The sequence below is a fragment of the Cydia fagiglandana genome, chromosome 25 (assembly GCF_963556715.1).
Source record: "Cydia fagiglandana chromosome 25, ilCydFagi1.1, whole genome shotgun sequence".
Lineage (NCBI taxonomy): Eukaryota > Metazoa > Arthropoda > Insecta > Lepidoptera > Tortricidae > Cydia > Cydia fagiglandana.
This window is the reverse complement of record NC_085956.1, coordinates 2,110,629-2,134,922: the sequence shown is the minus strand read 5'-3', so window position 1 is coordinate 2,134,922 and position 24,294 is coordinate 2,110,629. Positions and strand designations below refer to the sequence as shown.

Here is a 24,294-nt window from a genome sequence, read left to right as displayed (position 1 = left end):
ACCGCCTTCTGCATCTGACCCTTGATCCAACCACCCAGCGAGAGTCTCTCTATATCACATTTATTCATTTATTTATTTTTCTTCTTAGGCTAGGTCATTTATAACATGAATATAAAAGTAAAATACAAAAACACATAAAAAACCATAAAAACAATAATTATTTGTATCTCCTTTATTAATAATATTTATTTAATAATTATTATCGTAATTTGTTTTATTTCAGAATCTAAAGAGGCTGAAAATCCTGGACCTGCACGGCAACAGGCTGGCTACTCTAAAGAGGAGTCAATTTAAAGGTCTCAGGGACACTGAAGTGTTAGACATAAGGTAAATATGCACATTTACTTTATTTACTTTTATTTAAATTATTTCGTTTATTTATTCTCCAATTAGAAATTAATGTGTAGTAAGGGTTTAGCTCAAACTTTAATATAAAAAAAAATCATTTATTTGCGTATGAAACGGAAAAGATTTATTTTAAAATTTAATATTTTATAAAAAAGTATTGATTAACAAAATCAGAAAGTTTTTATAAATAAGCATTTGACTTTTTTAACATTTATAAGTTATTTATTTATATAACAAATATAAAAAGTAATACATATTTAAATTAGAAAAAAATAATGACAGCTTGACAAACACTTGATGTACTATAACTTCTTCAGATGACATGACAGTGATACGAGTATAATATATTTAAAAAATACTGCATTGGGAGTAATATTAGCTGTTACTTCCTGTAGACCTGCGTCGAATTCCTGTAGACCCTTTGTAAGCGAAAAAATATTTTACTATAAAATACATACATACATATAATTAAGCCTAATTATTTCCCGGAGGGGTAGGCAGAGACCACGGATTTCCACTTGCCACGATCCTGACATACCTCTTTCGCTTCCTTCACTTTCATAACATTCCTCATACACGCTCGCCGGTTTAGGGTGCTCTTGGCCTGGCCTTTCTTCAGGATTTCCCCGATCTGATCAGAGAGAGTCCGCCGAGGTCTACGGACTTCTACTTCTTCCCTTATACGCTCTTTTCTGCCCTATTCGAACTACGTCAAATATTACGGCTATATTAGTTCGTTTTTTTAGCATTAGAAATAAGGTAAACAATCTTGATGTGTCTCTTAATTGAAAAACGCATTTTAAAAATAAGTTACGGCAAATATGTAACAATTATGAATCTAATACGATCATTTCTATTTTTCTGCTTTCTGTAAAAGTTATTGATTTTTAAAAAGCGTTTTTCAATTAAAACACATGTCAAGATCGCTTACATTCTTGCAAGTTCTTTCTAATGCTAAAAAAAACGAACTATAGATACGATATAGATGAGATACGACAATGTCAAAATTGACGTTTCTTCAAACAAAAACGCCACTTTTGACACTGACATATCTAATCTATATCGTATCTAGCCGTAATATTTGACGTATCTTAAAGTTCGAACCGGGCTGTTCTCTTTGTTAGCCTAAAAATACCCACACCTATGACTTATTTTACTTTTTCTTTACAGTTACAACAATATAACTAAGCTGGACGGTCAGCATATTGGTGACCTGACTAAGCTGGGGTGGTGTAATGTCAGCCACAACCTTATCGGAGAGATCGCCAGGTATATTCATATATATTAGACTTCAATTTCTTTAAATAAATGAAAAAGAAAAACTGAGTTATCGTCACAACATTATTGATAATTGCTAGGTTTCTTTATAAAAAACTTGCCAAATGCGAGTCGGACTCACGCACGAAGTGTTCCATACCATTACGCAAAAAACTGAAAAAATCACGTTTGTTGTATTAGAGCCCCACTGATATATTTATTTTATTCTGTTTTTAGTACTTGTTGTTATAGCGACAACAGAAATAAATACATCATCTGTGTATCAACTGCCTAGCAATCACGGTTCTAAGATACAGCCTGGTGACAGACAGACGGACGGACAGACTGACAGCGGAGTCTTAGTATTAGAGTCTCGTTTTTACCCTTTCGGTACGGAACCCCAAAAAAGGGTATATTACGGAAGGGACTTGTGGCGTCTCCTCTAGCTGTCACTGCCAACGTCGAGCCATTAATAATCTAACAGATGGCGTTAGGGAGCTAGAACGCAATTAGTAAGAGAACCTACATCGCGCTTACGGAGTTTTAAATGTCAGTTTCTATATATATAACTTCCGACCATCTCTCAGTGGACTTCGGTCCCCAGGCATAACACCCGCCTGGAGAGAGTACTCTCTATTGCCTCTCTACCTTCTACATTGGTGACCCCGACGTGATAAGGGGATCATTCACTCATCAAGGGGATCAATCCAGATTGCCTCTTATTAAAACGAGATGTAATAATAATAACACCAAATAAACTTTTTCTATTCTATTCTATTCTATGTTTGTGTTCTCAATCGCAGGGGTATGTTCGCGAGGAACACAGTGTTAAAGGTCCTTCATCTGGACAACAACAAAATTAAGAAGATTGACACCAACAGTTTCAGAGGGATGAGGTTTTTGAGGTGAGTCATAATTTCATAGAAGTTTGACGTTTAAAACAGGGCTCGGAACCGGTATTGAAATACCTGTTAATATTGTTTAAAACCGTTATATTATTTCGTTCTTTAAAAAACCGGTTAATTGATGGAACGAGAACTAACAAATTATGTTCTCTCTCCTAACTGGTAAGAAGAGGGAACGGAACTTTATGGTTCGCAGGGAACTATATAATACCGGTTATTCTTAGGTTTCGGAGACTCAATTAAACTCGTTGTCATACATGAAAGAAATAGCAATACTTACTCGTTCTATCTCGCTTCAATATTTTAAATTTAACCGGTTAATTTTTTCCACAGAAACGGAAGGCGAACGAATAAGGCATAAATCAGTATCTTAATATTCTTAATAGAACAGTTCTTTAACTGATAACCGCAAACAGAAAAGAAATCCTTTTCGTTCCCGGGTGAGTGAGCGAAACCGGTTTGAAAAATAAAACGGTCTCCGAGCTCTGGTTTAAAATAACACTGCGTGTGCTTTCAAAATCGTTGCAGACTTACCTTGGTCAAACTCTATCAAAAATATAATTCTGGCAACTTATTCTCAACAGGCGCCTTTTCCTCCAAGACAACATGATATCAGACGTCGGTCGCGGCGCCTTCTCCGCGGTCACCAGAATAGGCACAGTAGATCTAGCCAGAAATAAGATCACCAAGGTCGACTATCAGATGTTCCAGCAGGTTAAATATGCTGAGGTAAGTTCACTTGAACTAGTCCCACCGACTCAAACCTAAGATACCACTCACTCCACCGCCCATACATAATACGTTGGTTGTGTGCCTTTTACCTCTGTAACCAGAATACGCACAGTAGATCTGGCCAGGAATAAAATCACCAAGATCGACTATCAGATGTTTCAGCAAGTCAAATATGCTGAGGTAACTTCACATAGGCATTTCAAGATAAGTAGGATGTATGTTACTCTGGGACTATAATAGGAACAGTAGATCTAGCCAGGAATAAAATCACCAAGGTGGACTACCAGATGCTTCGGCAGGTTAAATATGCTGAGGTAAGTTCACATGAACTATACACCCAGTCTCACCGACTTAACTCTAAGATACCACTCACAAACCTCCATATCATAATACGTTGGTTGTGTGCCTTTTACCTCTGTAACCAGAATACGCACAGTAGATCTGACCAGGAATAAGATCACCAAGGTCGACTATCAGATGTTCCAGCAGGTTAAATATGCTGAGGTAAGTTCACATAACTAGACATATTTAAGACAAGTTGGATGTATGTTACTTGATGTTACTCTGGGACTATAATAGGCACAGTAGATCTAGCCAGGAATAAAAACACCAAGGTCGACTAACAGATACTTCAGCAGGTTAAATATGCTGAGGTAAGTTCACATGAACTATACATCCAGTCTCACCGACTCAACTCTAAGATACCACTCACAACCCTCCATATCGTGCCTTTTCCTTTGTAACCAGAATAGGCACAGTAGATCTAGCCAGGAATAAGATCGCCAAGGTCGACTATCAGATGTTTCAACAGGTTATTTACGCAGCGTAAATAACTCAGCGTAAAGTACGCTGAGGTAAGTTCACATGACCTATATACCTAGTTCCACCGACCCAACCCTAAGACCACCCAAACCACCCTTTGTAAGCTAAATTCTACTTGTGACCTAGATTTCCACGGCCCGACATGTTCAGAAGTCTTTCAGGACTAGTATTATATATATATATATATTAAAATAAAAAAGCGTTTTAAACAGAACGTATTCTATAATTTTAATTATTTTTAATTTGCCAAAAAGCTTAAAAACAATTACTAGAATGCAATTATTTCACGTTCACAACTTCTGTTTCTTTTCAGGTTATAAACTTGGCAGAGAACCAAATCAAAATAATAGAAAGCCAAGCCTTCACGGACCTCTATTTGGCCACCGTCAACATTTCTCACAACGAACTCTCTACCATAGAGAAGGGAGCGTTCCAAAACTGCCAAAACTTAACTATGCTGGACTTAAGTTATAATAAGATTGTTAATATCAGTAAAGGAGCGTTTGATGAGAACAGTTATGCTGGGGAGTTTACTGTGGCGTATAATGAGATAGTAGATTTTTCGCAGGTAAGTAGTACTTAAATTATTATTTTTTCTAAAAACTACCATAGAGAAGGGAGCGTTCAAAAACTGAGTTTCTGCTAAAACTACCTTTTCTACCGATAAATACAATGTGAAGGGATCATTCTAAAACTGCCAAAACTTAACTATGTTGAACTTAAGTTATAATAAGATTGTTAATATCAGTAAAGGAGCGTTTGATGAGAACAGTTATGCTGGGGAGTTTACTGTGGCGTATAATGAAATAGTAGATTTTTCGCAGGTAAGTTGTACTTGAATTATTATTTTTACTAAAAACTACCATAGAGAAGGGAGCGTTCAAAAACTGAGTTTCTGCTAAAACTACCTTTTCTACCACTAAATACAATATTAAGGGATCGTTTTAAAACTGCCAAAACTTAACTATGATGGACTTAAGTTATAATAAGATTGTTAATATCAGTAAAGGAGCGTTTGATGAGAACAGTTATGCTGGGGAGTTTACTGTGGCGTATAATGAAATAGTAGATTTTTCGCAGGTAAGTTGTACTTGAATTATTATTTTTACTAAAAACTACCATAGAGAAGGGAGCGTTCAAAAACTGAGTTTCTGCTAAAACTACCTTTTCTACCACTAAATACAATATTAAGGGATCGTTTTAAAACTGCCAAAACTTAACTATGATGGACTTAAGTTATAATAAGATTTGATGCGAACAGTTATGCGGATGAATTCACTGTGGCGTATAATGAGATAGTAAATTTTTCGCAGGTTAGTTGTGTTGAAACTACTATTTCTACCAAAAATTGCCATGATTTATTATAATAATCAAACTAATTATATATTAAATTATAGATAAAGAACCCAGCGTACGCGTCAAGCATTATCAATTTCATTTTTGGTACAAGCTTTTATCGCTGACTGTACTTTTCTTACGACAGACAACTAATACTCATCGAGACAATTCTAAAACCCCTAACACAATTAGGTTACGTTGTTTCATCACAGAGTTCCTATGGCACCTCCTCTCTCTCTCCATCTTCATCATCTGATCAGCTCGATGGTACGATAATATTGCATTGTCATCCGATTTATACGTACATGCAAAATTTCAGCTCAATCGGAAATCGGGAAGTGGATCAAATTTAACTTGCAAGGTTTGATTACACACAGACAAACAAACAATGGTCAGGTGAAACTAAATAAAAGCTTGTAAAAAAACCCACCTTTTACCAGTGGTAACTACTGAGATTTTTTCGAGTAGTTGCCAGTGGTAAGTAGTAGAGGTAGTTAATAGACGTACAGCCGTAGTGCTAATTGTTTTCCATCGTATTTTCTCGGAAACGTTCGTATTTGTCATGCCACTTCAGTCAACCTCAGTACTTTTTGTACCGAGACTGAAATAGCGAGACACGTTCGTAAGTTTCCGTGAAAATACGAAGGAAAAGTGAAATATATAAATTTTTATTTTCAGATACCCGTACAAAATATGTCCGGCATAAGAGTCCTGAATGCGTCATACAATCAAATCGTCAGTATTCCTAAAATGGCGTTCCCCAAATTGTATGAGCTCCATACAGTTGACGTTTCACATAATAATCTGACGGAGATACATAATGCTGTCTTACAGAATCTGTTTTCTTTGAGGTATGTACGATTGGAAATAAATTAAAAGTGGAAAAATTCACTGTCTAAGATGACTTGAACTCACGACACTGGATCGCTAGCTCATGCTCTGCCAACTAAGCTACCGAGACTACATCCGAAGACAGCGAATATTTCCACCATATGCCCCTTTAGGGAAGCGCCCCTAGCGACATCTACCGTAAGACTTCTTAAACGGCTACCGGTGTTCCAAGTCGTATTGGAAATTCACCAGTTACGATGCGCGTTTGCGGGGTATGGGGTACCATACCAAATTAATTTATTTCGGAACTTATAGCATCATTAATAAAAGAAAAAAAAAATGGTATGTAAAATGTCATTTAGATAGCTAAATGTACGTTTGAATTGCTCATCCCAGATACCAATCACGCGGCCACCCGAGCTGCATACATCGTCATTGTTAGTAGCTCGGTATTACTTACTCTCTCGGTACTGTTACTTTTTACACTGTGGCAATATATATTAAATTTGACTGACACAAAAATATTAACAAAATCATCTATTCATTCATTCATTCTAGTAAAACTCCGGAACTTTCTGTTAAATAAACAAAAAATGTAGCACTTAGGCAACCGTGCCAACAAATAAACATCACACTCATTCACACACACACACACACACACACATACGCGCTCGACAAAAGTAGATACATCGATATATATAAAATCAATTGCCTTTTTATTATATTCATTGTTGAATTATTATTTTGGTTCTGCCACCTTATAGTTTTAGTTTTAGCTTTAGTCTTTAAGTAGGCCTCACTGAAAATCAGCGTCACATTGTGTGTCCTAGGATACACAACGTGACAATAAGCTGAGTGAGGACCTTTTGGCACAAATATTTATGTAATTGAATTTTAGTTTTGTGTTATTACTATTAGTTATTCTTTATTCATTTTACGTCTTAAGTTAGGTTTTTTTATAATATGAATATAAAAATAAAATATAAAAACACTTACAAAACAATAAAAAATACATATAAACACATTATAAAAAACCTAACCTAGGGTGCCGCCAGCAGCGGGGCAGGGCCCAAGCTGCCGGTGGTCAGGGCTGCAGAGTGAGGAACCGACGTACTATACGCGCCGTGTCCAAAATTACCGCCTTCTGCATCTGACCCTTGATCCAACCACCCAGCGAGAGTCTCTCTAGGTGTTGGTCGAGACTCTTCGCTATGAGACCGTTCGCTGACTATTAGTTATTATTATTTGTGCTAATAAACATCTCTTATTCTTATTTCAGATACCTAAACTTATCCCACAACTCGATGGAAATAATCAAACCAGCGACATTCGGTACCTTACCCACGGTACTGGAATTAAATTTGTCGCACAACAAGTTGCGGGATCCATCTCGCGGCGGTCTGGCTAAACTGGCCAGTTGTAGATCGATTGATATCAGTTATAATCAGCTGGATAGGATATTCCAAATACCTATTAGCTTGAGGTAAGTAAAATATATTAAGAAAATTACCATTCGCTAATAGATGTGACAAAATTATGTATTACATGTGTTAAAAACGCGAAAGTTCACATTATGTTATGTGTTAACATGTGTTATAAGAAAACCACTATATTTTGAAAATAATAAGCAGCAGCTTTCTGGTAAATCGTGTGTGTTGAATATAGATACATTGTTTTTCTTCTTGTGCGTATGAACTGAATCCCCATAGCATTACTCCATAGTGCAGCCACGTCTTAGTGTAGGCATAGTAACGGAGCGAATACGCCAAAGTTAGGAAATCATTTAATGGCGATATTTATAAACGCGTTACGGACCGGAATCAGCCATGAATTGTTTGTCTTTTTCTGTCATTTTGACTTATGTATTTGTAAGAAAGGGATAAATCATAATTTAACTAAACCAGGCCGGTAAAGTTTTATGAATAAGGGGGGTGTCTATAGTTGTAGAAGAGAACTATCCAAAGAGTATAGTAAGTAGGTATATTAGGTACTGCTATCCGTGTGGAGGGCAGTCAGTTTAAAATATTTGTGTGTAACCATGACAACGAGGTACAGTCACCTGCAATAATATGTTACTCTTCGAAGGCCGCAAAAATATGTGACCCGCTCTTATGGCTCTACAAATAAGATCGCTGTATAAGAAGACTCAAATTAAATACTTTATGGTAGATCTTACGAGGTTAATTTCATAGGAAAAAGACAGTAGAAAGACAAATAAATAACTTATGAACTAAATACATCTATAAATAATACTAAATTAAAACTAACAACCCTAAATATATCTAAAATAAAACAAAGAATATAAAAACTACTCAAAGAGACCTCCCCGCGCTACCCCCGGCGCAAAGGTGCCCATCACAAGGTTAATAGCACTCAATGTATTTTTTATTCTAGTGAACTAAACTACGCCCACAACAACCTAACCGAGATCAAACCCAGCACGTGGCCAACGATGAACGCGTTGCTCCGCCTCAACCTGTCGTCGAACATGTTGGCGGAGTTGTCGGGCGACAGCTTCGCCGGTCTGCTGACGCTGCAGAGCCTGGACTTGTCCGGGAACGGAGTCGCCACTCCGCCGTGGCAGGCGCTCAATACGCTCACCAGTCTGCAGTACTTGTATTTACAGGTAAGTACTTAGGGGCTACTGAAAATTCCTGGAACTGGACATTTAGTAAAAATAAGTCATATCATATAGGGGCTGTGCATAAATTACGTCATCGATTTTTGACCCCTCCCACCCCTTAAATCATCCAAAAATCACGCTTCGAATGACCCCGTTTCCCCCTACGTCATGCTACCATCATCCGATGTCCAGACCCCCCCCCCCCTAATTTGAAATAACTTAATTTATGAATAGCCCCATATCAGAATCCAGAAACTTTCAATATGGCCCACAGGTTTACTAGAAGTACAAAGGCGAACTTATCCCTATAAGGATCTCTTCCAGCTAACCTCCGTGTGAGTAGTAGTAGTCACTTTATTGTACACAACACAGGTTTACAAAAATAAATTACAGTAATGAAAATACAAAGGAGAACTTATTATCCCCATAAGGGATCTCTTCCAGCTAACCAAGTAGATGAGAGGAAAACTCCAGTCAGGTCAGATATACAAACTTACAGTCAGGTAAGATAGCTATATAAGATCAAAGCCAACACGTGGCCGACCATGAACGCGTTGCTCCGCCTGAACCTGTCGTCGAACATGTTGGCGGAGTTGTCGGGCGACAGCTTCGCCGGTCTGCTGACGCTGCAGAGCCTGGACTTGTCCGGGAACGGAGTCGCCACTCCGCCGTGGCAGGCGCTCAATACGCTCACCAGTCTGCAGTACTTGTATTTACAGGTAAGTAGTACTTAGGGGCTACTGAAAATTCCTGGAACTGGCCATTTAGTAAAAATAAGTCATATCATATAGGGGCTGTCCATAAATTACGTCATCGATTTAGAAAAAACAAGTCATTTCATATAGGGGCTGTGCATAAATTACGTCATCGATTTTTGACCCGCCCCCCTTAAATCATTCTAAAATCATGCTTCGAATGACCCCGTTTCCTCCTACGTCATGCTACCATCATCCGATGTCCAGACCCCCCCCCCCCCTAATTTGAAATGACTTATATGAATAGCCCCATATCAGAATCCTGAAACTTTCAGTCTGGCCCACGTAGTAGTAGTATTAGTGATCACTTTATTGTACACAACACAGGTTTACAAAAATAAATTACAGTAATGGAAGTACAAAGGCGAACTTATCCCTATAAGGGACCTCCTCCAGCTAACCGAGTAGATGAGAGGAAAACTCCAGTCAGGTCAGATATACAAACTTACAGTCAGGTAAGATAGCTATATAAGATCAAAGCCAACACGTGGCCGACCATGAACGCGTTGCTCCGCCTGAACCTGTCGTCGAACATGTTGGCGGAGTTGTCGGGCGACAGCTTCGCCGGTCTGCTGACGCTGCAGAGCCTGGACCTGTCCGGGAGCGGAGTCGCCACTCCGCCGTGGCAGGCGCTCAATACGCTCACCAGTCTGCAGTACTTGTATTTACAGGTAAGTAGTACTTAGGGGCTACTGAAAATTCCTGGAACTGGCCATTTAGTAAAAACAGTCATATCATACAGGGGCTGTGCATAAATTACGTCATCGATTTTTGACCCCCCCCCCCCCCTTAAATCATCCAAAATTCATGCTTCGAATGACCCCGTTTCCTCCTACGTCATGCTACCATCATCCGATGTCCAGACCCCCCCCCCCCCCTAATTTGAAATGACTTATATGAATAGCCCCATATCAGAATCCTGAAACTTTCAGTCTGGCCCACGTAGTAGTAGTATTAGTGATCACTTTATTGTACACAACACAGGTTTACAAAAATAAATTACAGTAATGGAAGTACAAAGGCGAACTTATCCCTATAAGGGACCTCCTCCAGCTAACCGAGTAGATGAGAGGAAAACTCCAGTCAGGTCAGATATACAAACTTACAGTCAGGTAAGATAGCTATATAAGATCAAAGCCAACACGTGGCCGACCATGAACGCGTTGCTCCGCCTGAACCTGTCGTCGAACATGTTGGCGGAGTTGTCGGGCGACAGCTTCGCCGGTCTGCTGACGCTGCAGAGCCTGGACCTGTCCGGGAGCGGAGTCGCCACTCCGCCGTGGCAGGCGCTCAATACGCTCACCAGTCTGCAGTATTTGTATTTACAGGTAAGTAGTACTTAGGGGCTACTGAAAATTCCTGGAACTCGCCATTTAGTAAAAGTAAGTCATCTCATATAGGGGCTGTGCATAAATTACGTCATCGATTTTTGACCCCTCCCCCCCCCTTAAATCATCCAAAAATCACGCTTCGAATGACCCCGTTTCCTCTTACGTCATGCTACCATCATCCGATGTCCAGACCCCCCCCTAATTTGAAATGACTTATATGAATAGCCCCATATCAGAATCCTGAAACTTTCAGTCTGGCCCGCGTAGTAGTAGTATTAGTGATCACTTTATTGTACACAACACAGGTTTACAAAAATAAATTACAGTAATGGAAGTACAAAGGCGAACTTATCCCTATAAGGGATCTCCTCCAGCTAACCAAGTAGATGAGAGGAAAACTCCAGTCAGGTCAGATATACAAACTTACAGTCAGGTAAGATAGCTATATAAGATCAAAGCCAACACGTGGCCGACCATGAACGCGTTGCTCCGCCTGAACCTGTCGTCGAACATGTTGGCGGAGTTGTCGGGCGACAGCTTCGCCGGTCTGCTGACGCTGCAGAGCCTGGACTTGTCCGGGAACGGAGTCGCCACTCCGCCGTGGCAGGCGCTCAATACGCTCACCAGTCTGCAGTACTTGTATTTACAGGTTAGTAGTACTTAGGGGCTACTGAAAATTCCTGGAACTGACCATTTAGTAAAAATAAGTCATATCATATAGGGGCTGTCCATAAATTACGTCATCGATTTAGAAAAAATAAGTCGTCTCATATAGGGGCTGTGCATAAATTACGTCATTGATTTTTGACCCCCCCCCCCCTTAAATCATCCAAAAATTTTGCTTCGAATGGCCCCGTTTACTCCTACGTCATGCTACCATCATCCGATGTCCAGATCCCCCCTAATTTGAAATGAGTTAATTTATGAATAGCCCCATATCAGAATCCTGAAACTTTCAGTCTGACCCACGTAGTAGTAGTATTAGTGATCACTTTATTGCACACAACACAGGTTTGAGGTTTGTATTTACAGGTAAGTTAAGATAAAGTATTAAAAAATATCGGTAATATAGATCGAGTATAAAATTAAAAGATTAACATCCAAACTATTGAAAAAAAAAGAAATAATTGAATAAAATTAAAAAACCGGGCAAGTCGGTCGAGTAGGACTCGCGCACGAAGGGTTCCGTACCATAATACAAAAAAAAAGCAAAAAAAAAAACGGTCACCCATCCAAATACTGACCACTCCCGACGTTGCTTAACTTTGGTCAAAAATCACGTTTGTTGTATGGGAGCCCCATTTAAATCTTTATTTTATTCTGTTTTTAGTATTTGTTGTTATAGTGGCAACAGAAATACATCATCTGTGAAAATTTCAACTGTTTAGCTATCACGGTTCGTGAGATACAGCCTGGTGACAGACGGACGAACGGACGGACGGACGGACGGAGGGACGGACGGACGGACGGACGGACGGACGGACGGACGGACGGACGGACGGACGGACGGACGGACGGACGGACGGACAGCGAAGTCTTAGTAATAGGGTCCCGTTTTACCCGTTGGGTACGGAACCCTAAAAAGAAATGTTCAAATTTAACAACGGCGACTTATAATTTTATACATGTATTTTTTCACCCCTTAGGGCCACTTGCACCATTCACTAACCCGGGGTTAACAGGTTAAGCCTGGAGTGTCACCATGGTTACCAGTACAATTTGACACTAGCTTTAACCCGGGGTTAACAGGTTTAAACCTGGAGTGTCACCATGGTTACCAGTACAATTTGACACTAGCTTTAACCCGGGGTTAACAGGTTTAAACCTGGAGTGTCACCATGGTTACCAGTACAATTTGACACTAGCTTAACGGTTTAACCGGTTAACCCCGGGTTAGTGGGCTGGTGCAAGTGGGCCTTAGGGTGGTATTCCACCTGTCCAATTTCTTTGTCACACGGTATCAAAATTAGAGATGCAACGGATAGTTGTTTGGCCGGATACCGGTTACCGGATATTCGGCCTGACCATCGGCCGGATATCCGGTATCCGGCCGCCGAATATTCGGCCGGCGAAACTATACCTACATTTCGGTTATTCAGGTGCACATTCTGCAGGTTTGACCTGTTTCCTAGTGAACGTTCGCGCGGACTCATTTCTAGGTTCGAAATGAGTGCTCGTGCAAGACAGAAGAATGTTTAAATTGTGTTAAAATAATAAACAAGTACGATTATGACCGTGTCTGATTCTTAAATCCAATTTGTTTACTCCAAAATCAAGCAATTTTACTATCCGGTATCCGGCCGGATAGTAGGTCACAATCCGGTATCCGGCCGGATAGTAAAATGATGGCCGGATAGGCCGGATACCGGATAGTAACCGGATATCCGGTGCATCTCTAATCAAAATTATTTCGTCTTGGGCATTAACACTTGAATGCCGCGTTACGCTCAGGATCATACTTTAGAATCTCGAACGTAGTGAGAATTGTAGAATACATCGCTTCATTCAGGATTCAATGTACGCCCTTGACGGATATATATCATTTTGATCCCTTGTAACACAAACTACTATACAGGGTGCTTCCTGTAACAGGAGCAATAAATTAAATTAAAGGCTATACTCCTCAAACTGACCAACATTTGTGCAGCAACTTTTAAACATTATGAATCCTTTAGACTTCCTCTTTTTCATACAAAATAAATATTGCCTTCAATGTACGCTGATATCAGTGTGTTTGACGCTACTTGTCACGCTTTTCACATATCAAAATTTTCAGTACATTGCGTCTTAGAATAAACTTTTTTTTTTTTTTTTTTAATATGCATGGGTTTACTCATGGCCACAGACTAGCCGAGGCGTAGACGTGGCCTACGATGGAGCGAGCTCGCCCAGAAGGTGCCTGTTCACTCTTGATTTGAAGGTTGCCGGGTTATAAGAGCACGGAAATATAGACGCCGGCAAGGAATTCCACTTTAAAGTGTAATAAAAATCAAAACATGACTTATTTTCAAAAGCTGCTGAGCAAATGTTGGTCAGTTTGAGGGGTACAGCCTACAGTTTAATTTATTGCTAATGTTACAGAGAACACACTGTAGAATAAATTTAAAAGTGGAAAATATACCGTCTTGGGTGAGACTTGAACTCACGGCCTCTGGATCGATAATCCAGCATATTAATTTTGTTTTCAGAACAACAACATAACGTCCTTATCTAAGGCGGCCTTCGGCAACCTGCCGACCATCTTTAAGCTGGATCTCTCGGACAACCAGTTGGCGGACATCGCCCAGGAGTCCTTCAAGGGTCTCCAGCAGCTGCTGGACCTGTCGCTGAGGAACAATATGCTGGAGAGGGTCACCAACGAGGCCTTTAAAGGGCTGGTCGCTTTAAGGTATGTTATACTTTATAATATATAGTAAGTCTGTCTGCCGCATGTACCCAGAAAGGTGGGCCAAAATGTTTAATGAGTGGGACCCACGGAACACAATAGACGATGCAGGCCGGGGTGCAGACGGACCGAAAAGGAGATGGCGGGACGATTTGGACGCATTCTACCCCAAATGGTGGGAAAATGCCGATGACAGGGTCGAGGGGAGGCCTTTGCCCAGCAGTGGGACACCAAAGTAGGCTTAAAAAAAAAGTAAAGAGTGACAGAGAGAACTATAACAACACGTCCCTATCCAAAGCGGCCTTCTGCAACCTGCCGACCATCTTCAAACTGGACCTCTCTGGCAACCAGCTGGCGGACATCGCCCAGGAGTCCTTCAAGGGTCTCCAGCAGCTGCTGGACCTGTCGCTGAGGAACAATATGCTGGAGAGGGTCACCAACGAGGCCTTTAAAGGGCTGGTCGCTTTGAGGTATGTTATAAAAAAAGTAACAAACATTAAAAAAAACAGACATGATAACCTCTTCCTTTTGCAATTCGGAAGTTGGTTAAAAAAACGCATAGCACAAGGAATTTCGTACATTGACCCGACTGTATATATCTCTATCGTACGCGCTTAAGCAATGTATGCTGTCCCGCTTGCACAGTGACACTGAGAGCCGGCATCACAGGCGGGACAGCAATATAATTACGCGTGGGCGATAGAGATCAGTGTACGAAATTCCTTCTGCTTAGCGTCTCTTCTTTAAATACGTACTTTACCATAAGTTTATTAACACTTTAATTATTTTTTATAGGAAATTGGACCTGTCACACAACTATTTGGAGAGGATCGACAACAAAACACACGGCTTATTAGACGACTGCCTGTCTTTGGAAAAGGTAGGTTTGACGAATGAGTGCGCGCGAGATGCCTTGTGACGCGACTCGCAATGTGTTTCGCTCGCGAGCGGTCGTATTAAATCATTGACATACCATAACAGATTATAAAATTTGAATATTTATTAATATATAACCAGATAATAGTTATTTACGATACAAGTGCGGAAAGTAGGAAATTCGCAACGAGTGGCGGTAAACGACGAGTTGCTAATTATCTATTCGCACATGTATCGTACAACGTTTTACAGTACATACGGCCCTTTAAATTTTCGACATATGCACTGAAAGTCCTTATTCCCGCACTATTGCGGGAAAGTAGCACCATATGGACTGTAAATTTAATATAAATCATACCAGATACATTAATTTAGTTATAAAAGTAATCTATACAAGGCTATGTACTTAATTATTGTTGTAGGTTATGTTATTGTTTATACTGTATAAAGGCCTGTGCACACCGGATGCGTTTGCGTAGACGTGGACGTGCGCGTTGTAATATACAGATCATTATAAGAGACGTCACACCGTTTGCGTGACGTGTGCGTGTATGTCTCCAGCATTTTTGCGCATGCGCATATGCATGTCTACGCAAACGCAGTCGGTGTGCTCTGACCTTAATGTACGGAGCTGTACAGTGAAATTAAACAGTCAAATCTAAATAACAACAAATTCCTCTTATGTTCGCCATCAGATATATCGGAGCGGCCGAAAGCTCAAAAATATCTGAACACGCACTCTAGTGCCTTTGATAATAGAGGCGTGTTCAGATATTTGTGAGCGCCTTGGCCGCTCCGTTATATGTGATGGCGATTGTACAATAAATGAAAATGACAACAAGCAATTCATATTTTTTTTAGGTGGATCTAAGCCATAATCGCTTCGGCTTTTTGACCAAGAAGATGTTCCCCGCGAGTCCCTGGATCCCATACCGACTGTTCGAAGTAGACCTCAGTTATAATGAAATCCCAGTACTCACCTTGGATCTCACGCTTGGCACTAAGAAACTGAAGAAGCTTATATTGAAGGGAAACATTATCAACGATATTAGGAATAGTAAGTATTGTCTGTTAATATTACTCCCATACAGACTGTTCGAAGTGGACCTCAGTTATAACGAGATCTGAGTTCTAACCCTGGATGTCACGCTTGGCACTAAGAAACTGAAGAAGCATATATTGAAGGGCAACATTATCAACGATATTAGGAATAGTAAGTATTGTCTGTTAATCTCACTCCCATACAGACTGTTCGAAGTGGACCTCAGTTATAAAGAGATCTGAGTTCTAACCCTGGATCTCACGCTTGGCACTAAGAAACTTAAGAAGCTTATATAGAAGGGAAACATTATCAACGATATTAGGAATAGTAAGTATTGTCTGTTAATATCACTCCCATACAGATTGTTCGAAGTGGACCTCAGTTATAATAGATCTCAGTTCTAACCCTGGATCTAACGCTTGGCACTAAGAAACTTAAGAAGCTTATATTGAAGGGAAATATTATCAACGATATTAGGAATAGTAAGTATTGTCTGTTAATATCATTCCCATACAGACTGTTCGATGCAGACCTCAGTTATAATGAGATCCCAGTTCTAACCCTGGCTCTCACACTTGGGACTAAGAAACTTAAGCTTATATTGAAGGGAAATTAGGAATAGTAAGTAGGGTGGTTCAAAAAACATTTTTTTTTATTTTCCGACGGGGCACCCCCTTATTTTGTTACACTTATTATGCTGACAAAATACACCAAGTTTCGTAATTTTATCTCAACTACAATGGGGTGCTCAACCACTTTGAAAATTTTGTATGTTGTATGAAAACCAAAAAAAAAACAAGTATTTAATATTCAGAATTTTATTTAAGTATCTGTTTTCATATTATTTGCACATGTGATTTATAAGTTTTTAAGTAGAAAAACATTTTTATTTCTATTTTTTATAATTTTTCAAAAGTAAGATTTTTAGTATTTCACCTAAAAAAATCATAAAAAATATAAATAAAAATGGTTTTTCACCAAATAACTTTTAAATCACACTATCAAATTATGTGAAAACTACTACTTACATAAAACTCAAAAAAATAATAACTTGATTTTTTTGGATACTATCATACAACTTTGAAAAATTTCAAAGTGTTTGAGCAACCCCTTGTAGGTGAGATAAGATTACAAAACTTGGCATATTTAGTCAACAGAACAAGTGTAACAAAATGAGAGGGTGCCGCTTCTTCTAGCTAGAGTTTGAATTTTTCCCATACAAACGTGAACCACCCTAACACCTAGTAAGTATTGTCTATAGTTATATGACCCCCATACAGACTGTTCGAAGTGGACCTCAGTTATAAAGAGATCTGAGTTCTAACCCTGGATCTCACGCTTGGCACTAAGAAACTTAAGAAGCTTATATAGAAGGGAAACATTATCAACGATATTAGGAATATTAAGTATTGTCTGTTAATATGACTCCCATGCAGACTGTTCAAAGTAGACCTCAGTTATAATGAGATCAGTCTCAGTTTTAACTCTGGATCTAGCACGTAATTTTGGTGCTTACAGAAATTTTATAAAAAATATTATATCTTTTCAGATGTTCTTGGCAACTTAACATCGCTTGAAGTACTGGATCTGTCTGACAACCAGTTGAAAAGTTTAGTTTCAAGGACATGTAAGTACATTTTATTACCTACTTACTCTTTTTTTCATTGAACATAATATTTATTGAAACATTAAGCAAATAAATATAGATATTGTATGAAAACTTATAAACTATAAGTAGGTAACTATTCTAAATTAATAAAAATAAAACGTGTCTAAACGAAAAATACAATAAAAAATTCACCCCTCGGCAAGGTGCCGTAGACGCTGGCAGCATTACCTCGCTGAATTGCATTGCTTTACTTGGCTGGCGCGATGGCCGCGAGTGTAGATGAAAACATTTATTTCGTTGGTTAACCAATAAATGTTAGAACTACCCGAAAATTACAAATTGTTTGATTACTTTTATTTAAATACCTAAAGATAATTTTTGGAAGCATAAGTGCATTAGGCATGGCATATAAATGATTCTATTCCTTCCAGCCGATCTCCAATTCAATCTACCGGAGAATCTAACAGAACTGTACATACAGAACAATACGCTGCAAGAAATGCCGATAAAACAAATAGTCAACGCGACCAAGCTTCGGGTGCTGGATGTGCGGGATAACTTGCTGGATACTTTCCATCCAGCGTTGGTTAGAAAGATGAGGGACCAAGGGATGACAGTTTATTTCGAAGGTAAGTTCACAATATGCTGCATATTTCTAATCTCTCTTCTTCCTCGCGTTATCCCGGCATTTTGCCAAGGCTCATGGGAGCCTGGGGTCCGCTTGACAAGTAATGCCAAGTATTGACGTATGCACTAGTTATTACGAAAGCGACTACCACCTAACCTTCTAGAAATTAGACCTTATTGGGATTAGTCCGGTTTCCTCACGATGTTTTCCTTCACCGAAAAGCAACTGGTTAATATCAAATGATATTTCGTACATAAGTTCCTAAAAACTCATTGGTACGAGCCGGGGTTTGAACCCGCGACCTCCGGATTGAAAGTCGCACGCTCTTATTGCTAGGCCACCATTTTGTAGATATCGCTTGGGCTCCTCCCTTCCGACATGTCGGCAGCCGGTGTTGCTCGAAGATAAATGACGTCGCCTAAAATCTTAACTGACTGTTTTTTAATGTTCATTTTTTATTTTTCTTTCCTTTTTTTTCAGGAAACAACCTAAAATGCGACTGCTTCACTCGTCCCCTAAAACACCTGTTGAACCACCGAACCATAGATAACATAACCTGCTCCGAGCCCTTATCTATGGCCGGGCAGCCATTAAACACCATAGACGAGGAACGGCTACTCTGCGCCAAGAATATAGGGTTAGAGGAGAAAATTAACGAGTTTGGGGGGGAGGAGTTTGATTTTGAGCTGGAACCGGATTTGAGCTTCAGAGATATACAGTAGTAAGTACTTTTAAATTTTAAGCCAACATTTTGTTTTCGTTAGATTTTGATATAATTCGGTTGATAGATAGAGTTCTCTACTTTGTAAAATTATAAGCGCAGTCGCAATTTCACCGTATGTCCTAAAAAGTCAACTCTTCCATCGAACCTTAAAACCAGCACGATACAGATGCTTTTTAAACGACATTGTTGCTTTGGCACGCGCTCAACACGGGAGCCCAAAAGAAACAATGGCTTATGTTAATAAAAATCATTTGAGAAAATTCATAGGAAATTCATAGGTATACATATATATACACGGTGTAACATGAGGAAACCGAACAATTTTAACAGCGTATTCCTGATCATATTTAGAGACAAAAATGTCCTATAAACTTTTTTGAAATTCGCCTGGTTTCAGAGATAATATTAATTTTTAAAAATAACAAGTTTTTATTGTTACATAGTGTAAAAGCCCTATTTGATGGTGATGTTGCTGCTATGGGACGTAGTAAATATCCTTATAGATGGATGTCAAAAAGTGACAAGTAACACTTTGCAAAAAGTAGGTTATACGAAAAAAAATGTAAAAATCAATTTTCAGTGACAAATTTACCAATAACATTTATTCAAAAAATTTAAAAAACAAAACAAAAGAATTTTTTTTTGTTAAATTGACCTTATATTACATTTTTTCCTTCTTTTGACCTCAGAAATGCGTGGTTAAAATTATTCGGTTTCCTCATGTTACATCGTGTATACTGTAATTTTTTTTGGACCAGTTGTTTCGTAATAATGCCAGCCAGAATCCTCATTATATATTGTGATCCATTCACTTTTGTGACGTTCCTCAACATGATGCGTCAGAAAACTGTATTTTTTTTGTATTCTTTTTTTCAATCAATTTTCTCGTATTTCCGAGTGGAAATAACCCAAAAGATGTCGGATTTTCAAATGAAACTAAATAGTAGACTTTTTCTAAAAATGCCCAAGTTTTCCAATTTTTTATTTGAACCTTGTTCTATAAGTAAATTGGAACGTATTTCGTTTGTTTTAAAACGCAATTAAACAAAAGAAATACTACTTTATTTATTTCATGAAACGTTCAAATTAGATTGCAACAAATATGTACATTTTAATGTACAGTCGACGTTAAAATTATGTTTACACATTTGCATCTTACTCCTTTGTATGTTCGTAGCTTTGTAACAGAGCCCGGCGGCTAATCCTATTGTCTATTGTTAAGTAAAACCGCACGTGCTACTTACCTGCAAAAAAGGGTCTTAATTATTCTATTTGGCACCTGAGCGCGGGCTAGTCCAACGCTCAAAAAACCAGTGCAGGTGCGCTCTCCGATAACGCGCCTTTGTTACGCATCTCGATGACACATCTTAGACTGGTTCTGTAGTGTTCGACTCGCCGGCACTCGGTAACCGAAGTACGCAGGTTTTTATGCAGGTGGTTGTGGCACGTGGCACGAGCGGTTTTACTTAACAATAGACAATAGGATTAGCTCGGGCTCTATTATAAACCTACGAACTGTAATAAGGCTTACGAGACTAATTTATTTCAGTTCGCAACCAACAATATACGCGCACTGGTTCGTCCGGACAACAGAGGACGTGGCTGATTTCTTCCTCTTCATCATAAATGATAAGGGAAACGTCGTTTATTCCAACGATGTGCCGTATAATTTACGCTCTACAAAAGTTGATATAGGTATGTGCCTAATACTAATATTAACTAGCTTAACTATTGAGCAACAATTTTTAGCTAATATTTATTACAACCGGATTAACCGGAACTCAATTTTCAACTTCTTCTGCTTGTAATATAAGTTGTAATTTGTTGTGGCAGTATATTTTTCATCAGTAGCGACACTTATGACATCTGGTGTCAAGTAGCAGTACTTATAAATCCACTACTTGACGCTAGATGTCGACTACGAAAATACGAAATAACTCGCGTTTTAGCACAGAATAAATAATAGTACTAGTTAGATACAGAAGACTCACTCTCTAACAAAACGCGTGTGTCACAATCAGCACAGATATGGCCGCTAGGTGGCGACAGCGCCACGCGCAACCCCAAAATTGGGGTCGAACGGATGTACTTTTAGCTACCTGTAGCAAAGCGACGAAATCGCGGAGTGAGCCACGCCTGGTTTTATTAAGAAAACTAACTGATGTATGAGTTACCACTCTTTCCTTATTTATATGTCTGTATGATTACTACATATTCCACTCTAAATTAAAATATGTATGTATGTTTTGTATTATAGTTATCTCATTACCTAAATAGCTTAGAGCATTTAATAACTGGAGTCGCCTTTAAGAGCTTACCCCTCTGCCGAAAACCTTGCACAATTGTGAAACCTTTTGTATGGACTGACGTTTATCTGACATGGCTATTTGTACGTTCCGTTCAAATCATGTAGAAATAGCCATACATTTGACGTGCCCCTCCCCCGCAAAAATCGGCAGACTTTTTTGTACAGAAAATGACACCCAAGGCGTATCCAGTTACTAAATAGTTATACTTGGTCAAGCAGATTTCGTCAGTAGAAAAAGGCGGCAAATTTGAAAAATGTAGGTGCGAAGGGATAGCGTCTCATAGAAAATTTGAATTTCGCGCTTTTTTTCTACTGACACGATTTGCTTGACCAGCTATATTTACTCGTACATGGATCTTAACGATCTTTTTTTTAGGGTTCCGTACCCAAAGGGTAGAACGGGACCAGGCTGTATCTCACGAACCGTGATAGCTAGACAGTTGAAATTTTCACAGATGATGTATTTCTGTTGCCGCTATAACAACAAATACTAAAAACAGAATAAAATAAAGATTTAAATGGGGCTCCCATACAACAAACGTGATTTTTGGCCAAAGTTAAGCAACGTCGGGAGTGGTCAGTACTTGGATGGGTGACCGTTTTTTTTTGCTTTTTTTTTCATTATGGGACGGAACCCTTCGTGCGCGAGTCCGACTCGCACTTGCCCGGTTTTTAGTTATATTATTTACACATTTCCACAGACAACGATCTCCAATCGTCACTCCAAGAAAAAGGCGCCAAACATGACATTTGCGTGCAAGCGAAAAAGTCCAACGGTTTCGCGCGCAAACGCTTCCCGAGCCAGTGTCAAACCGTGCCTTCCAATTTTGAAAGCTGGCCGAAAAAACTGAACGTCGACAAGCGCCGGCTGACGAAGAAAAAAACGTATTCTTTTTTCAAAAATAACGTTCTGAGGTTAGTGAGCGACTCCATTTTGATTACTCTGTGCATATTTTTGGGTGTGTGCTTTAGAAAGTTGGCGGATTTTGAGATTTAATGTGTAGAAATTTAGTCTTGAGTATGCTATGTTGCTATCAAGGTTTACTAGCTTTTAGAAGCGGTAGTGTTGCAGTATTTTTTGTTGTTGATTTTTTATAGCGTAAAAAAGACAGTTTGCAATGCTATATTTTATTTATATGGCCCGATTTGAAAAATATGAAGCATTTATGGTTAAAAATACTTTTGTGTATGTTTTATTTGACCAATATTATAGTCTGGCAGGCTATTTTTGTCAATAGAAAATAAAACGGAAAATTTAATAAATGTCGGCGCGGAGGTTTGTCCTCCCATAGAAAATTCGAATTTCGCATATTTTTCTACTGACAAAAGTAGGTCTTCCAAATTATATTAAGGACTAGGAGTACACTAAGGATTTTTGCTACACCTTTTCAGGATTATTATAAAAAAACATTTATATGAAACATACTCAAGACAAGTAAGTTTGTGGTTGTATTTGAAATTTGTTCCTTAAAGTCGATGCTTTAATTATTGTCACAATTTTTTATAAGTATTATCACTGCCAGGGTGTTTAATTTATAATTTTGTATTTTTTTTGTTACCATGTACATATTTGAAGAATCTCAATTTTGTAGCTAGGCTATGTTGATTTTATTATTTTTTGTTATATAGTGTGTCAAACCATTTCCGTCAGTAGAAAAAAGCAGTAAATTAAAAAAAAAATCGCGATGGGTAATGGTTTCACAAAAAAAATAATTTCGCGCCTTTTGCTACTGACAAACTTGTTTGACCAGTTTTGTTTATACAGGGCGTCCCACGGCGATGCCACATGGAGGGAAAGTACCTTAAATATCATATATAGCATATTTTGCTGAAAGAAGACTTCATTTTATTTTTAAAACTAAGTTAAATTGCATTCATACTTTTTTAATTTTTTTTGAAAAAAAATGTATGGAAAAAAATTATCGCGTCATTGGAGGAAAAGTACCTTAATTATTGTAAATGAACATCTTACTGAAAGAAGACATTATTTCGATTTAAAAAAACAAGTTGAATTGCATTTTAAATAATTTCATGGTTAAACCGGGAATCGAACCCGCTACACGAGAAAAAAAATACCTTGTAGCTTTGTCATACCGATCGAAAGGCTTCAATGTGAGAATGATTTTTTTGGTACAAGGTATTTTTTTTTCTCGTGTAGCGGGTTCGATTCCCGGTTTAACCATGAAATTATTTAAAATGCAATTCAACTTGTTTTTTTAAATCGAAATAATGTCTTCTTTCAGTAAGATGTTCATTTACAATAATTAAGGTACTTTTCCTCCAATGACTCGATAATTTTTTTCCGTACATTTTTAAAAAAAAAAAAATAAAAAAGTATGAATGCAACTTTACTAAGTTTTAAAAATAAAATGAAGTCTTCTTTCAGCAAAATATGCTATCTATGATATTTAAGGTACTTTCCCTCCATGTGGCATCGCCGTGGGACGCCCTGTATATACACTTAATAAGTCACAAATTTAATAAGTTGTGATATTGTATTTATTTTTAATATATATTGTAAGCTGAATTTTATAAATGTATAATATATAGCCTAGCTATATGAAATGAAATGGCGTTTGTTCCTCGTCATTTTAGTATTTTGTAGGTACAGTTTAATAATCTGACATGTAAAATTGGTTTAGTTCCATTTAGTAATCAATTACAATTTTAGTAAAAATATATTCCTCTCATTTGAGATTGTTAGATTTTATCTAAAACCCATTTAACCTGTTAGGGCCCCTCCACATCTGGCGCCTTTAGAGCGTCGGCGTCTACAACTC

At 38.5% G+C, this 24,294-nt stretch overlaps 1 protein-coding gene across 1 annotated transcript in view; it reads left to right on the top strand.

Annotated features, from left to right (window-relative positions):
* LOC134677128 (chaoptin) overlaps nt 1-23,255 on the top strand; it is a 28,610-nt gene extending 5,355 nt beyond the window's left edge. The window contains exons 6-21 of the mRNA XM_063535587.1: nt 224-327; nt 1,519-1,617; nt 2,409-2,510; nt 3,095-3,239; nt 4,378-4,632; nt 6,081-6,253; nt 7,513-7,716; nt 8,628-8,859; nt 14,131-14,330; nt 15,123-15,207; nt 16,065-16,260; nt 17,795-17,872; nt 18,286-18,483; nt 18,963-19,203; nt 20,756-20,901; nt 22,216-23,255. Coding sequence (XP_063391657.1) covers nt 224-327; nt 1,519-1,617; nt 2,409-2,510; nt 3,095-3,239; nt 4,378-4,632; nt 6,081-6,253; nt 7,513-7,716; nt 8,628-8,859; nt 14,131-14,330; nt 15,123-15,207; nt 16,065-16,260; nt 17,795-17,872; nt 18,286-18,483; nt 18,963-19,203; nt 20,756-20,901; nt 22,216-22,511 — 2,754 coding nt within the window. The 3' untranslated portion in view covers nt 22,512-23,255. The remainder of the gene's footprint in view (nt 1-223; nt 328-1,518; nt 1,618-2,408; nt 2,511-3,094; nt 3,240-4,377; nt 4,633-6,080; nt 6,254-7,512; nt 7,717-8,627; nt 8,860-14,130; nt 14,331-15,122; nt 15,208-16,064; nt 16,261-17,794; nt 17,873-18,285; nt 18,484-18,962; nt 19,204-20,755; nt 20,902-22,215) is intronic.
* Nucleotides 23,256-24,294: the final 1,039 nt, after the last annotated feature.